At 37.4% G+C, this 18,175-nt stretch overlaps 1 protein-coding gene across 1 annotated transcript in view; it reads left to right on the top strand.

Annotated features, from left to right (window-relative positions):
• The first annotated feature begins 956 nt into the window (after nucleotides 1-956).
• The window catches only part of LOC107555282 (neurexin-3b-like), a 359,781-nt gene continuing 342,562 nt past the window's right edge, over nucleotides 957-18,175 (top strand). The window contains exons 1-5 of the mRNA XM_016238037.1: nucleotides 957-1,116; nucleotides 4,562-5,641; nucleotides 12,771-12,788; nucleotides 15,385-15,414; nucleotides 18,075-18,086. Coding sequence (XP_016093523.1) covers nucleotides 4,945-5,641; nucleotides 12,771-12,788; nucleotides 15,385-15,414; nucleotides 18,075-18,086 — 757 coding nt within the window. The 5' untranslated portion in view covers nucleotides 957-1,116; nucleotides 4,562-4,944. The remainder of the gene's footprint in view (nucleotides 1,117-4,561; nucleotides 5,642-12,770; nucleotides 12,789-15,384; nucleotides 15,415-18,074; nucleotides 18,087-18,175) is intronic.

Here is an 18,175-nt window from a genome sequence, read left to right as displayed (position 1 = left end):
AAACAAAAACATTTTATTCTAGCTTCATGCATTCTTTTTTAAACACTTGAATGTGGATAAGTTTCGTAAATAAAAAATAAAGAAATAAACAACATTTTGAACAAAAAGCTGAAAAAAGACTTTGAATTGGATTCAGAATGATAATCAAAACTTAGATAAAGTCGATCAACACCCCAAAGCTTGACGGTCATTATTACCTCTTCATTGGTCGACATTTCGTTCCATTACGTTACACAGTTTTGATGCTGTTTTATGTCTGATGATCGTGTTAGAATACATGTGGAAGCATCTGTTGTTTCGGTTTCTTCTTCACTTGTGTTTTTTGGAAATTCTGTACAGAAGATGTGTACTAGCGCACATTCTAGGAACACAAGTATAGCTCAAATATATTTAGACTTTTTCGAAGTATAAGTCAAGTATACTTAAATGTCACACACAAAGCCCATTTCTGAGAGGTACATAAAATGTAGACTAAAAGTATACTTTCCTAGTTTAAAAGAAGTATACTAATAGCACACTTCTTTTTCCTAAGGGAATGTATCAATTAGAATGATTAGAAACCCGTTTAAATGTGTTTTTGAATGGATTTTATGGAACTCTCGTTACTTTTTGAGTTTAGTATCAGGGCAGTTATGTCTGTTCAGGACCATGGAGACTTCCCCAAATACTTCCAGTGTTCCAGAAAACTCCAAAGGCTTTTGATATACAGAGGTCCTGTACACAGCAGCTCACATCCAAGACTCCTCATTTAGATCTGCTGAAGAGATATGATGTTAAATGTAGGATTGATATGGATATTCACTCATGTAAAGAAGATATCTGAGGGGGACTCCTGACAGAAAAGGCTATATTTGTTTTGGTACGTCTTTAAATGGCGTGTTTAATGTAAGTGGTGGGCGGAGCCGCGGAGCTCGCGAGCACAGGACTGGCTCCAGCACCTCAGTCGCGTGGAGGACAGCGAGCTCTGGTTGTCCCGCTACACTGGATTTGACCTCAGCATCACTCCACCGCGGTCCATCACTCGAAATGTGGATTTAAGGTTTTTTGTTTTTTTTGAGAACATTTGTAGAATAAACCGGATTCTCCACTGGTGGAGTACAATCTGCATCATATAAGGTAAATCAGAACTACTTTAAGAGATTTAGAGAGTTTCACACATGCGTTTAGTCATTAAATCACATTACTCCTGTTATACTACCATGTTTCTGCCGTTTGAGTATTTATAAATATATATTATTAAACACATATCTTTCGTGCATTTTCTCTGGGATAGCTAGATTCTTCTACGCTTGCAATTTAAATTCGAAATATACATTTTTTTACAGCATGAAAGAGATTGAAACGTTCTTAAATATCGTATCCTAATAATCTTATGTCATAAACATTTCTGAAATATTTAATGGATGTTTGAGATCTATTGTCATTGCTGAGGAGGGTACTGAAGGATGCAAGATGCAAGCAGCAGTCTGAACATGATCTCTCTCTCTCTCTCTCTCTCTCTCTCTCTCTCTAAGCGGTGGTTTGCCACAGGATTCTCAGATTTATTCTCCTTCAGAGACGACGACCCTCGCCATTGACACGCCTTCGCAGCTGGAACTGGGACTTCTCTGCACGGCTAACCTGCTTCTACGACCGCCACAGCAATGCAGCAGTTCCGGTCCATTTCCCCTGCTGCCATCCGGCGATTCTAAAAGAGCTTACTTAAAGATCTTGGTGTTGTTGCAAATGCCGCACCGTTACTGCGGTTTGTGCGGGTTTCCCCTTGCACGCTGATGACGGCCACACGGAGTGCGTTTCAGGGATGAGAGATACACGCAGGACTCTGCACATTCTCTCTCTCTCTCTCTCTCTCTCTCTCTCTCTCTCTCTCTCTCTGCTTTAAATAGTGTAAAACTTCCATGGCTCTTAAGAATGTTAAAGTAACAATGATACAATTTTGTTTACTCCAAAATATTGCTGATATTTTCAGTTTTACAGTTTGTATCTCCCATATAAATGACATGTAAAAGATCTGAACATATATACCTCAAGGTCAGCAGCCGTCCGATAATATTACTTTGTTACTTTTAGATAAAGATGGTGGGTTTTTATACCATCATTTGACCTGAAAATGCTCTCTCTCTCTCTGTAAATATATATATATATATATATATATATATATATAATATATCCCTCTTTCCGTCTTCTCATATGGCTGTATTTGTGTGTGTGTTTGTTCCCTTTTGAATACAGAAACCATTTAAGGGTTGAGGTGTGTGACTTTTTTTTCTCTCTCTTATGGAACACCAAAGGAGATGTTTGTTAGAATGTCTGAGCTGCCCTCTTGAAGAGCTGGATGGAGAGAGGGCCTGTCAAGCTATAAAAAGAAGAGAGAAAAAAAGCATAGTTACAAGTAGCCCATAAGACCTGTGCACTATATTACAATTTTTCTGAAGTTGTGCAGCCTTTTTTAAGTGTATGAAAATTACCAGCTTCAACATTCTGCTATAAATAACTGCTTTGGTGTTCCACAGAACAAACGCAAATCAGGTTTTGAAATACATGAGGGTGAGTAAATGATGACAGAATCATTTTTGGTTTAAACTATTCATTTAATTGGGAATCCCATTTGAAACAGTGTGTGATGAATAATTTCTATTCCACAACGCCCATGCCGCTGCACATTATTATTTCACTGCAGGTTACTCTGGCTTGCTTGTTTTTTGTTCTTTGTGAATGCATGTCAGGAGGTATTGGTTGACTTGATGTCAAATTGCCTTTTCGATAAAATAAATTCCGATATTGAGAATTTGAGAGACATTTGCAGGAGAAACCCAGCAGAGATTGACACGACATTGAAGAAAGCGCATATGGAGACATAATCAGCATATATATTTATTGTTTCCTGTACCCAGCATCTTGGCCTTGCTCACAGAGAATAAAACACACTGGAAATGACTGTAAATCATTCAAGGCAGATGGAAGACTTTTCCTCTTATAGTTATGTGTAAGCTTTTCATGCTCTTTTGCCTTTTGGGAACCAAATGCAACATTTATTCTGTTTGAGTGAAGGACAGGCTTTTTTCAATGGATTACAGAGCATATGGCAGCAGAACACATACTTCAGAGGCTAATTCCTCATCGCTAGTCTTAGTTCTTCGTTTTTGCTTATTAAATGGGATGTATTATGCTTATGTCCAAAACAGCACTGTCCAAATGTCTTTTGAACAAGAATCCTCATAGACTACTGCCTCTGAAGAGTTCTGGTCGGATCTATATCATTTGTAACCCGATAGTCTGTATTATGTTTGTAATAAGTCCTCCATGTGATTGCTGCCAGACCAATGACCAGTTGTCATGTGCCGTGTGTGAGGATTGGGTTTCAGGCCAGCCTGTTTCCAGTATAGCAGACTGAACAGGAAGTCTTTCTGAAAACCCGTCCTCTATGATGCCTTGCCTATTAGTGTGACATGCACTGCTTTCTGCTCGGCTCACCCTTTTCACCTTTCTTCTCAAATCTTGCGGAGCACCCGTTTTTTATTGAAACACAGACAAGACCTGCTATCGCTCAAGAGACGCTCCACTCATCGGTGTTGGTATCAGTTGCCTTAATTCAATAGCTGGCTGTCAGGGAGAGATTAACTATTCAGGGCAGGTAGTTAAAGGGGCTATTGTGTTGCACCGCTGTGGAACAGCTACGATTGGGGAGGTTTTTGTCTCTGGGGGCTCTATGCCAAAGCAACAGCCAGGGCAGCGAGGGATGGAATTCTACACACACGTACAGTATCTCTCTGTCAGACATCTGTCAACTGACCGCGTGTGTTGTAAATACTTAGGTGTCGTAAACAGCAAACATTTGACAGTGGCTTTTGTGACTACTTGTACTTGCCAAAATTCAAATGCAGTTTTGAATATGCAATAGTTGTGTATGCTTTATTTTTGTGCAAACTTTATTTTGGAGTAAAAGACTTTACTGTTGGCCTGCGCAAAAATATCTTTTCAACACATTGATATAACAACAAAGGCTTGTAAAGGTAAAGTGTGTATTTTTAGGCCACTAGTGGCATCAAACATAATTCCAAAAATAATTAAATTAAAATGGTTTTCCAATTTCCACATTTGCCATCGGTCAGACAAATAGGTAATAATGTTAATAGACAGAAATCGCCATGTTGGGCAGCTGAAATATTTTTCAGGAGAAGTAAGTTATAACCCTTCGAAAAGGTTTATTTATAGTCCCTGAACACAAGGTTTTCACAAAACAATATTACATTCTTTATAATTTTTCAAAAATGGTCAGTTGAATAAATGAATCATATTTAATTAAAGTTAATGATTAAATAAAAATCTGTGATACTGTAAATGATTGGGTGGATATATTAAATCAAACCCTGACAAATGCATTTGTTTCCTTTCAAATGTGGCACCCTCTTTGAACTGTTTGAAAACATTTGAGTTGGTCTAAGGAAACATAAGTGTAAGGGAACACAAAATTGCCCACTGTATATAGTATATTTGTCTGTGTATGTAATGTGAAATGAACCTAATGAACATGTATGTCATTTTTTCTTTATCTTAACAGATCAGGCAAAAGAAGGACCAATGTGGCCATTAACATGCAGCGATATAATAGAATCAGAAGCAATATGGAGCATCTCTGTTTTAATCCAGAAAGTCGACTCAAGGGAACATCATCAGTAAAGCCCATCTAGATAGCAGAAGCAGACCAGTTGTCCACTTCTAATATCAAGGCTGTTTGTTTTTTTGGAATTCATCCCAGTACCGTTAAACAGGATTTAGGATAGCATGTGTCAAGAACCTCAATGGCCTCACCTTCTTCATTCATATGGTTATCATCTAAAGGATTTGATGTTTCTTCAGTGACCTCCTTATCATTTGCCAGAAAATATAACTGAGGAGTTTTAGTTTGTTCATTGCACTCTTGTAGCATAACCACTGGTTACCATGCCTCCCATTTGCCGGCCCCATTGTATACTATTACTATTCAGCACCTTCCTGAGTCTTGGTTTGGGCCTGGAGTTCACAGGTTCAGAGGGTCAGTGGGCGCGCTATCTTCGCTGGGATGCCAGCACCAGAAGTGACCTCAGCTTTCAGTTTAAAACAGCTATATCAGATGCACTGGTTCTCTACTTTGACGATGGAGGATATTGTGACTTCCTGCTCCTGAGTATTGAGGAAGGCAAGCTGAAGTTGCGTTTTAGCGTGGACTGTGCAGAAACCACTATAACCTCCGACAAGATGGTAAATGACAGTCGCTGGCACTTTGCCACCATCAGCAGGCACAACTTGCAAACCGTGTTGGCGCTGGATGGAGAGTCAAAGGTGGACGAGGTGAGACCACAAAGGCAGTTCATGAAGATTGTCAGTGACCTGTATCTTGGAGGAGTGCCTCAAGACATTCGGACAGCTGCCCTAACACTACCAGCGGCTAAGGAGATGCCACCATTCAAGGGGATTATTACAGACCTGGGCTACGGGAATCAGGTTCCAACACGCCTGGGGAGCCAAAATGTCCGGTTAGAGATGGAAGGCTTGTGTACGGAGAACCCCTGTGAAAATGGAGGCAGTTGCAGAATGGCTGACGGTGAAGCTTACTGTGACTGCTCCAAAACAGGATATGTAGGTCGTTACTGCAATGAAGGTAAGAATCTTTCCACTTGATTTTGAGCATATGTCTTGCCAGTAGTTTGGTGTAGTAATCTATTAATAAAAAAAAAAATGCATCAACATAAAATCAAAATTGACCCTATTTACTTTCCTGTTATACATTCATGGTAAGTTTATTAAAGTAAATTTATCTTGATATTTTTACTGAAAAACAAGTCATAACATACACGTGCAGTTAAATTACACTTCACAGTGCATTTTAGCATAATTCATCTCATTCATTATTGAAATTATCACATTGAAACTGTAGGCAACATTACTGATTGTACACAAGCATGCTAAGCGTAACTTTTTTCAATTATTGATGATTTGCAGTGGCCCCCAAAAAAAGTATTTAGACACTGTGTCATCCTTAACAAAATGTGTGAATTCATTACATAAATAAAACAAATGGTATTTATTTTAAATAAATATAGCATACAGTACATACACTTTCAAGTGAAACAGACAAATAAATACAAAAGTTACTAGGATACCAATTTGACCACTTGAAGAGAACTAACAATAAAAATCCCTGCAATACCAACTTGCTGCATTTGCAAAAATGGTTAACAATGAAGATGCCAGTTGGTCTAATGCAATTACATTCATACATTTTAAAGCATGGTTTAAGTGTCCAAATAATCTTTAGGGCCACTAATGCTATTTAAGGTGTCGATCTGTAAGACATTTAATCATAATGTTGTTTTGATTATCAGTAATTATTTTGCTCAATGTATCACTGATTGAGTGACAGTTTATGTCAGCAATGATTACCTTGACATGTTACAGATATTGTTTTCACTTTAAACCTATTGCAGGCACATCCATCTTGGTTTGTTGTTTTATATAGTAATTGTTATAGGTTAAATTATACTTTTTTCCATCAAATATCCAGATCCTGCACATGTTACAGACAATGGAAGGTACACCACAATTTCAAGAATTGAACCTTTTGAACTGAGATTTTATTTCTACTATCTGAGAAGAGAAAATGTCTTGTTTCTAAACGGTCAAGTTTCTTTTTTCAACTGTACTTCAGTGTTAAGACCTATTTGGGATTACTCTCACTGTAGACTCACCAGCAGGTATTAAAATAAGTCTCAAAACTGATTATACTTTCTGAATGCACACTGAATTGCCAAGAGACTTTGGTGCTGTGGTTATGAGAGATTACTCTTTTCATGTTGTGCCTTCTGTATAGTCTATAATTCCACTAGCATCTCAATTTATTCAGGGCACGAATATAAAGGCATCCAGTCAGGCAGGGAATCAGTAGACCCAAACCTCAATGCCCAAACGTATTGCATTTCGTGATCAAACCCAAGCCCTTTAGACTGAACACACCAGCCCTGCGCCTCAGTGCTCCTTTATAAAGATTAAATGATAGTCCTCAGTAGCGACAGGACATCAGGCTGTATGATCAGATCACCTTTGGATCAGTAGGGGTGTTCAGGGCTGGAGGGCTGGTGAAGGATGTTTCTGCGTCTCTGGCCTTCTGGCAACCAGTAGGCCTAAAAAAGTGCCCTTAATGAGGAACCAGTCAGCAGCTGCTCAAAGGAAAACTGATGTGATAAATGAGAAGCTAGTCTACCTCTAATCTCAGAGCAGGGGTTTTGCTCAGCCTGTCCTGCGCTTTGACCGCAGGCGTGGCTGTCAGGGCTGTCAAGGCTTGTCTTGGCTTCATCAGGCCTTAGTCGTTGTCTACAGATTAATGGACGTGTCTGATAACGGATTGCACCACTGAGCTGTGGGAGCGTTTTTTAATTAGGGGCGGAACGAAAGAGAAATGGCTAATTCGCTGGTGGGTGATGGGGGCAAATGATGGGCTTAAACTTGGACTTACATGCTCTTAGCAGCTCACAGCAAGGCTGCGTTTACTCAATTACGGGGAATTCACTAAAAATGAATTGAAATGAAATGACGTTTTAATGGCAGTAATAGTAAATTAACAAATATGAAATGAGTCTTATTTACATTGAAGGGTGTTCCTTTAACTGCAGACACTTTTATGTCCCAGGGGTTCATTTTTATTAAAAGTTGGATTTTAAAGGGGTCCTATTATGCTCTTTTACAAAGTCTTGATTTTGTTTTGGGGGTGTACTAGAACAGACTCTCATACTAGGTTGTTCGAAAAACACATTATTTTTCACATATTTTACATTATTACAACACTTCTCTCCCCAGTCTGGCATGAACGGCTCGAATAGTTCCTGTATCAAATGAAGGCCCGCCTCCTGAAATACGAAATGTGCTGTGATTGGTCAGCTGGGCCAGTGTGTGTGGTGATTGGCAGCACTCGGCGCCTGGTTGGGAAATGTCATGCCCCTTACCATAGCCGCCTGCGAGCTTCAGTGTAAATATTGCGTTAATATCAAATCAATTTGAGCGCGATTTAAACTTGGATGATTGTAACCACTCTAAGTTCGTCTGCCTTGGGAAAGCTAGCGTGTCTCCTACATAGTGATAACACTCGTTGCCTTCTCTAGTGCAGCTCAACCAGGTCTCGTCCCATTCGTCGATATTTGTGATATCACAAATCCCGGAAAATAGCCATTGTAGAACAAACTAGTCGTTCGTTGTAGTTATGAAAAGTGATTTCTGTTAAATAAAATATCTCCTTTTGAAGTGGACTTTGAGCTTTGTAACTTTGCAGATCTTTTTTATGCTCAAACAGCAACATTACAGACTAACTAAAGTTGAAAAAGTGAAAAAGCATAATAGGACCCCTTTAACTTTTTTTTCTTTTTGTTACATTATATTATAATTTTGCCTCTGATAAAATATACTTGTTTAATAAGGAGACATTAAGATCAGTGAAGACAAACGAGGCAGCCATTTGATCAAAAATGTAATTTCTACAATTGTCATTAAATTACAGGTTGCATGTTTTGAGACAAAGTGGAAATGGCATTGTGGTGGAGTTTCAGAAATAATGAAAAAAGAAGAGTGGGAGAAAAAAGTGCCCAAAGTTGAAGACACAGATTAAGGCATGTTTGTACAAACAAATAAAAAAATACTAATGCCTTAGATAATCATGATGCAATGCTAAATTCAGCACATTTAGTGACTGACTAAACTGGATTGCAGATTGAAACTGGACTCACTCCAGATCCAGTGGTCTGCCTAACTGTTTACTGAATTCATCTTTTAGTGTTGGTGCAATTTAACAGCACAGTATGTACCAAAGTAACAAATGTGAGCTCAGAAATTGTTTAATGTTTGCCCTTGGTAATCTATCCAACCTGCTATTGTTTTAAGTGCAAACAGACACGGCAACAGGCTTGCAAAGGCCCTCAGAGCATGCAGATGGCTCAGGAAAGCAGACTGCATACTTCAGTGTGAATGAAAGCTCTAGACAGGCCACACCACCCCAGCAGGAGCACAACCGTCAGTATTATCATGTGGAAATCTGCCTTAAACTACAGGCAGATTAAAACAATATGCGTTTAGCCGTAAAACATGTTCTGTCTGCCCTGACGATGTGGATCAGAGTGTACCATTGGCAAACTGTGCCACATCGTTTAGTTATTGAGATCACAGCAACCAGATAACGCACACAAGACACACACACTTTATTGTAATTCCAGCTACAAAACATCAGAAAATCCTGAGATGGTCCTGTGCTTGTCACATTTTAAACACATCCATTTAGCTTCTGTCTGTTTAATCTCTGTTAGTTTATTGGCAAAACAACTGCATTATAAAGAAGTACTCACTCAATGATGCTTTAATTATTAAGAGACTCAGTGAAAAAGAAAAATTTTCCTGTGATTAGCTGCACTTTATTTTCTTCACTTGAAAGCTACACGTTTTTAACCTAGCCTTTTACAAGATAAAAAGCAATTAATGCTCAACAGCATGTGAAAAAAATGTCAAAACAATCGCTGTGGGCTTAGCTGTGAGGATTAATAAATATACATGGAAATATGACAGTTACTATAATCTTACTACAAAAGTAGGTCAATAAAAAAAAGGGGCGAAAGGACTTGCAACCTGATTCAGGCGCAGTTGGCATTTGTCTCTTGACACAACGCAGGCAAATGTTGGGATTTGAGTTTGGGGACGAAAAATAGAGCAAAGGATTAAAGCTGAGCAGCATGTCATCAAGAGGGATCTGGTCACATGAAGGCGATAAACCCTCTTTCTCTCTCTCCCAATGCTTCAAGTAACCAGTCAAAGTGACACTGTCTGGAAGTGCCCGGTCTCATGAAAATGCGTATAAATAATACGCCAAATAAAAACGAAAACTTGTGGTATTGATACGCAAACATGGACTTTGGCGTGCATATGATGATGTGTTTGGCGTGTATATAATATGCAGTTTTCACATGCATATGATACGAAATTTGTTGGCGTACATATGATACGCAGTTTTCGCGTACATATGATACGCATCTACCCCACAACCCTAAACCTACCCATCGCGTAGCATATACACGTCAAAGTCCATTTTTGCATATTAATACCACGGGTTTTCGTTTTTATTTGCCGTACTATTTATACGCACTTTCATGAGATCGGGTTGGTCTGGAAATCCGCTTCTGCTCTGTTCTGTGTTTGTTTTGTGGAGGCACGGATATTGTTTTTACAGGCAGCCATTTTGTTGACAAAGGAGGCAGTATTGTAGTCGAGGTCAGCTGATTCAATGCCGAGACCAGTCCAAGTCAAAACTGAGACCAGAAGAGGGTTAAGTGTGTGTTAAGACAGAGACCTGAGGAGGGTTAAATGATTCAGACTGTAAATATGTTTTTCTGTGGGGTGAATGAAGCCTGGTTTGTGTGCTCTAAAAAAGTGTGCTCTAGTCCAGATACATAACAGACCAACTCTGAGTCCAAGGCATAGTCCAAATGCTCCATGGCAAGACCAGGACCATGAAAATATGGTCTTGTACTTGGACTTTTCAACACTGAAAAGTCATGGGTTCCTTGGTGTTGAAGCAGACTAAATGATAGGAGAAATCCAGTATACATCACCAGAGAAAGTTTTACTAGAAGATCAAGTTACGATATTATGATTAACTTAAGGTCCAAAAAAAAATCTTATTCAGGTATGAACCATTGACATATTTTCATTTCATGCTGACTTTAAAAGTGTATATGGAAAGTGTTTGGTGCGATTTATCTACCCATAATAACTTGTGGATCTCTCTTCAGGATTATGTGCAATGTAGTTCATCACAAAGAATTAAGCTGAAATCAAGCTATAGATACCATTTCTTAACAGTCTCTGAGTTTTGAAAGGTTTATATGTTAACATTTCAAGTTTGCAAGGAATCTCTAAGAAAGTTTCTCCAAAGAGAAGATTATGCAGATTTTTTGAATGAACCTGAGCTTAAAAGTTGTGCTCTGTTTCCGTACTGGTCCAGTCTGATCAGTGCTTGTTTGGCGCTGGACTACCTCAAGAACAAGTATAGCCATTGTTGTTCACCTGCAAACAATGCTGGTCAGTCAGCATTATCTTTCTGGGAAAGCTGGGTGATCAAGGAAGTTTGGTGGGGACACCAGCACCCAGCATCCTGAACACAGCATATCCTGATGACCAGCAATGCTGGTCGATTCAACTTTACAATTAAACTTTGACATGAATCATCAGACTGTCTCTGTCAATTGAATTGACCAAAAGTGCTGTAAGCTAAGAAACCCAGCGAATCCTAAAAGCCTTACAAGTGTGCCTTAAAAGCCTTTTGTAAATGTAATAAGCCAGGCAGACCAGGCATTACTGAATAAATAAACTGATCATCCTCTGGTTCCAATCCTGAAAGGATGACAGGAAAGAGACAAAAAAAAAGAGACAGACTCTAACTCTCGGATAGAGATGTCTGATTTTGCTTGGCTTTAAGAAAATAAAGGTGGTAATTTTCCAGCCAGTAAGGAAGGTAAAATATTTCTAATCTCATATGGCAAAACTACCAGTCTTTGATTGCTTAGTGTGACATGCTCAACAATGGCCAATTATTCGCCCTTGTGATGAATTGCCTCTGATAAAACAGGGACAGACATGTTAGTTAAAATTTGTTTATACTATCTTGTCTATATGATATGCAATATTTAGCTCAACTGGTAGAAAATGCTGCTCGTAACAACAAATTCATAGGCTAAATTCCCATGGAATGTTACCACAGAACTCATAAAAAAATGTATACATTGAATGCGATGCATTTTGGATAAAGTATTTAAAAACCATTAGACAAAACCTGCCAAATGCATAAAATATACAAAGTCATTTGGTAGGTTGTGGGTTTTATTCCCAGGAAACAAACTTGTCAAAAGCCTCTGTGTTTACAAAATTCATAAATGTATCAAACAATTCTGAAAAAATAAATAAAAATCCCACGTGTATAGATGATTTTAGTCTAAAGTTTCTCAGTCCATTAGCATGCTTAGCTTTTATCTGCAGCTTTTCAGATATGCCAGGCTCCTTGAGATTAGCCTTGAGATTGAAGTTTATTATTTTATTTAAACTGGTTGGTCAAATTGAACTGAATAGAGAGATTTTTCAGGTGATGTAAGCTTCACAATCTTAAAGGGCTGGTTTAAGGCTTTTTACAGTATGTGGTTATTTGGTTGAACTGTGCTGTTCTCCTCTTGCAATCAGTGTGCATTCATTTAAACAGGTTTATTCAGAAACAAAAACAGCTGTGGGTGATTCACTTGGTTAGCTATACGCACGAGTCTTCAGTGAGAGTAATTCTCTGTGTTCAGAAATCCACAAACCTCACAACCTCGTAAATCCAGATGGTCCACATCGGACAGCTGGCTTAGTAACCTGCTTGGATTTATGGCCTCATCCAGAGTATGTGAGGAACGCTGTGGCATTCTGGACACTACAGCAATATTCTCGATGTGATGGAGTGATTTGAAGTAATAATGTCTATCTGTTCCTCTCAGAAAATGGAACAGATTCTATAGACCTTTTTTTCCACAGGTTTTTTTGTTTATTGATTTATTATTATTTATTTTTTTACGGCCATGCACAGGGACAGTCTTGATCCCTTGCATGAGCAACCAGTCTGTTTAAAGCTGGAAATGAAATGTTTGCATGACCAGCCTCCATGCAAAGTCAAAAGTGTGTCTAACAGTTGAACTTTCTCTGTCTTCCCCTTTATGCCATCTTCTCAAAAGCTGTGAACAAAACCCCTGGTAAGTGAGTCTTAGGCTGTGAAAACTCATCACATATGGTTTACATTCAAATAAAGCTAAGATAAAGAGAATTAAAATAATGTTCTATTCACTTAATAGTCACTTTTACACACGAAGCCATATAATTGCATAAAACAAGACTCCAAATACCTTGTGCACATACCCCATTTTTAAATCACAGTCCAAATAAGCATATGGTTAAGCATTTAAATGTGAGTTTTCTCTACTAAGATATTTTCAGTAAGCTGTTTCAATCAAGCGTGCAGCACAAGTCCTGAAAAGTTAAGCCAAAGCATCTTGATCGCCCCCAGCTGACTGTATGTATTGTAATGGAACCTGAGACTGAGAACCTTCGTTTTTCTAATAAGTTGACTTTTAATTTGTTATTTGATGCTATAAAACGGGTGTGGTGACATGATTGTGAGCTTGCGATTGGGTCTGCGGGAGTTTGGGCGGGACTTTGATACTGTGGCTCCACCTCACGATCACTACTGCACAGACTCTGGCTCCAAATTACGTAATTTTCGAAAAGATGACAGCGGCCATACTGAGAATGTTTTGGCTTCACTTTTCTAAGTTCAGATGCGTCGTCCATCTTTTTTAAAGTCTATGGTTTATTACATTAATGTAATAAATTAAGCGTTAGCGTTAGTTCTGGCAGGTCACATCTACCTATAGGAATACGACACCTATCGCGGCATTCCTATATAAGCTCTATTCAGTATTATTCAGCAGCTTTTCAGCTTGCTCTGGAGCAAATTACCCTCCTCCATCCCCAGCTCCTCCTTTCGCCACAGTCAGGACTTGGTTTTCTGATATTCCTTGCTAATCAGACTCCTTTATCTTGAATAAAGTGTTACACTTAAATATCATTAAGTACATTAATGATATCTGCCTTGTTCTGTTCTGTTAACCCTAGGGGGGTTATTATTGCTGCTCTCCCTGCCCATTCATGACAGGCTGCATGGATGGGCAGGGAGGTTTTTGCCCAGAACAGAACCATACCGCCAAACCAAACTTTATGCTGAGTATCTATCATTTTGACGATAGTGGTCCTGACAGAAATATGTTAAAATGTATTACTAACAACAACAAAAAATCACCAATGGATTTTATATTATTATATTTTACTATGATCTTTAAATTACACTAAATTAAAACTTTCATGTTGTGTAACATACCATTACATCGCTCATTTTCTCCTAGCTTGTAATTCTCCTGACAGAGGATCATAGTGCTTGTTGTCATGTTGTATTTAAGCACATTATCACAGTGCTGGCAGTGAACATAATCCTTGTTTGTAGTGAACTGCTCCCACACCTCATTAAGTTGAGCTCGTTCCATTTTTACAAGCCAAGGCTCTGTGTCGTAGAGGTAATTACGTGTAGCACAAGCTACATCATGCACTTTAGAAATCCATCAGAATATTAAAAAAAATTCATCCAGTCATCTATTAATAATCATTAATACCCCTATTCCTCTACTAAAAAAAAAATGGGAGCGCACAAGATATTTGGAGCTTAATGCACAAGTTTGCTGAATTTTTGTTTCCTAAATTAAGATACGTGTGACAATTTCGAGTCCCATGTCACGATAGAAGTAAATGCCACTGAGCAATTGCGTTCAGTTGTGCTCATTCAGAACTTAGTGACAAAGTTGGGAAACCCTCAAAGCTGGCAAAATACTGGAATATAAGCGTAAATGTATACATTTCTGACAAAGGCTGTATGTGTGAAAGTGTCAGATGACATATTCCTGCTCATATTACAGTAATGTATTACTATTTGAGCTGTCAGTCTTATAAAAATCATCTAATTTATTACATTATATGCTGATTAATTCATCAAATTAAAAACAAATAATCACAAATAATTTGCAATACTTTTTTTTCAGCAGGGATGCATTAAAATGATCAGAAGTTACAGAATCCTTTTACATTGTTACAAAAAAAATTCAATAGAATACTGGAAATATATCAGTTTCTACACAAATATGATGCAGCAAAACTTTTTATTATTATTATTATTATTTACATTAATAATAATCAGAAATGTTTCTTGAGCTCCATATCATCATATTATAATTATTTCTGAAGGATCATGTGACTTAAATGTGGGGTAATTGTTGCTAAAAATCCAGCTTCCCCATCACAGGAATAAATTATATTTGAAAAATAATTAATATGTATGTATCTGAATAAGTAAATATATTGAAATAGAAAACAGTTTAAGCCACCAATAAATATAATTCAAAGACATGTTGTCACAGGCAAGTAAATCATTAAATAGACATTGTAAAAAAAAAAAAGACACTTTTTAATATATACTGTACATAGTCATATTGAATTAATTGACAGCCCTAATTAATGTTGGCACATTTGTCCTGGATTAGGGAGATATAAATGTTATCAATCTCTTTTCTGAATGAGAAGCTTTTTTATTGCAGAAAGCTTCTGCTTTAGTGTGATAGCCATGGTTTGTCTGTCAGCAAACCATGAGTGGTCACAATACCTGAATACCTGAACAGTATTGGTATTGGTGTTCTCAAGTTTTCTCTCTTTCTCTGTCTTTTGCTCTCGTGTTCTTTTTTTCCCAAGGGTTCGCGCATATGGTGAAGTCTCCGCAAGGTATGCTCAGTTCTCTCAGTGTACATTTTCCAATGTGTTTACATTGTTGTTGTGACTGCTCTTGCATGTGCATGTGGCTCCCTGCACAGAATCATGCTTTATGATTGGCTCTGCCCTCGTGACACTGTATGATTATTGTCCTCTTGCTGAATTATGTAATTTCTTTTTGTGATACTGCGGTGAACTGTCAGGTCTGTTTTCTCAAGGTTGACTCTCCCCGTGATGTCATAGCGAGTTACATTCTCTCTCATCTGTTAGACTGCTGCAGTGCCAACTGACCCATAAAGAATGATCACCAATCTGTGATGATCAACCTCCATATTACTTAGATATCATTCATAGACTGGAAGAATTACTATGCGGTTATAAATAATATATCCCTGAGCTAAACAGAACAGCTCTTCTCTGAATGAGTGATGCTGAAAGGAAACAAAAGTGCATGTTAATAGAATTATTCCTTTTAAACAGGTTTTGCTTTGTAGGTGTGTGCTGTATGAATGATCTGCCATGATGGGTTTGTCCTGAATTCTGGGCATCTGCCAACGTTTCTAATATCTGTACAATTTTATCGGTGCATTGAGTTTATGCGCTGGTAATCTACACTAAGAGGGTTCAGAATAGGGTCTGACAAAATAAAAACATATTTAATCTTTTAAATAGTGAAATGAAGTTCAGAAATATATGAAAATATTTTACAATCTTACTAAAATTAATGTTCAAATACAAAACCATGATTTGTGATTTTGTTATATTTTAGCAATAAACAAAATACAAATTCAACAAAAAAGCTAATTGAATTAATACACTAAAGTCACATTTATTTGTATAGCGTTTCATACAATACAGATTGTTTTTAGAGTAATAAACAAGACAGTAATGAAAAAAGAAAACAAAAGTACTAATGTTGCAAAGTTTTTCAATTATGGAACAAATACAATAACGAGACCATCTTCATTATCCAGCTCAGTTTCGTTCCCATCCAGTGCAGTCAAATTGATAATATTATTGAATATTAAGTGTCTTTTAAACCCCAACTGAGCATGTGTCAGTAGTGGAGAAAAAAAGAAAAGGTTAACAGGTTTGCAAATAACAGGGTAACAAATATAACCCAAATTAAAGGGATAGTTCACCCAAAAATGAAAATTAGCCTATGATTTACTCACCCTCAGGGCATCCTAGGCGTATCTGACATTCGTCTTTCAGACAAACACAATCGCAGTTATATTTAAAATTGTCCTGGCTCTTCCAAGCTGTATAATGGCAGTGAATGGTGCCCCTGTTTTTGAAGCCTAAAAAACTGCATCCATCCATCATAAAACTACTCCACACGGCTCCGGGGTGTTAATAAAGGCCTTCTGAAAAAATTTGCTTTTTATGTCATGATTTTAAGCATGTGGCCGAATGCAAATTAATGTGGTAGCAGGGTTACATGCAGAATTTGGTGCACAGCTAAATATTATGTTTTTGGTAATTAAATTTAGTTAATTAATTAAACAATATCTACGTATTATATTTGAGAACAATATCTATATAATTAACATATCTATATGTTTTATTATAGACAACCTATTATAAAACATATAGATATTTAAATGAACTATTTAAATTAATTAAGCATGAAAATTAGACATCACATCTTAATATGTTGATATAATCTATATATTATGTTTAGTTAACAGGGACGTTGTACATTAATACAACATTTCTGTAAATATACCAGAATAAGCCAAGGGCTATTTTTCATCTGTAGTCTCTGGGCAGAATAATGCAAAAAATGTAACCCTGAAAAGACCCTGTAACAAATGTAACACTAAATACGAATACATACTGAAAGAATATAACAAATATATAACACAATCCATAAAACAATCTGGTAATAAAAACAATCAAGAGAAATAGAACATATAAAAAACAAATACATTGCACAATAAATAAATAAATACAATCTAGCAATACAATCAATTAAGAGCAATAGAAACAAATACAAACAATATTAGGACAGCCAGCACATATAGAATTAAAATGTTGACAAAGCTGAGTACTAATTAACCATTTCTTTAATTGAACCCTAAATAATTCATATGTATCTAGATCTCTTATAGTTGTCGGAATAGTATTCCATTCTTTAACAGAAAAAGCAGAAAGGCACAGAAATGTACAGCTCTCTTGGGTGCATGCCTACAGTGGGTTTTTAGTGGAGATGGACAGCCATGTAGACGTGAATCCATTATATTTCCTTCATTCAAGCGCTCATGTCCTGACGTGAAAGCCTTTGAACCGGACACAGAATAAGATACAGCTGAATATATGAATCAACATATGCCTGTCTTCCAGACCAGAAATACGAAATAGTGCCAAACTCTGTTTAAGAAACACTAACATGCTTTTTTCCACCTTAATTCTAGTGATATGGATGGAGAAGCAATAAAATGGGTATTAATTCTGTAGTACAATGAATTCTAAGAAAAATCAAGTGAGATACTGCAGTGTGCATGCTCATATTATCCTAAAGTACATGTGAATTTGTCCTGAATGTGTATGTGTGCACAATAACTCTCATCCTGCAATTTACTGTCCCTGTCTCTTTCTTTCCCACTGTCCTTCTTGTTGACATCTCCCTTCCTGTTTGTCTCTGTGGAACCTTCTCAACCCCTGTGTAGGCAGAAATAAAGGTATTGCACGCTTTCCGTATTACCTCAGAAGGCCTCATTAGCAATATATATATATTTTTTTTCAAATTTTAAGGATGGTTAGATATCCC

The sequence above is a fragment of the Sinocyclocheilus grahami genome, unplaced genomic scaffold, assembly GCF_001515645.1.
Source record: "Sinocyclocheilus grahami isolate Dianchi unplaced genomic scaffold, SAMN03320097.WGS_v1.1 scaffold530.1, whole genome shotgun sequence".
NCBI classification, from domain to species: Eukaryota; Metazoa; Chordata; class Actinopteri; order Cypriniformes; family Cyprinidae; genus Sinocyclocheilus; species Sinocyclocheilus grahami.
This window is presented reverse-complemented; position numbering and strand designations above follow the sequence as displayed.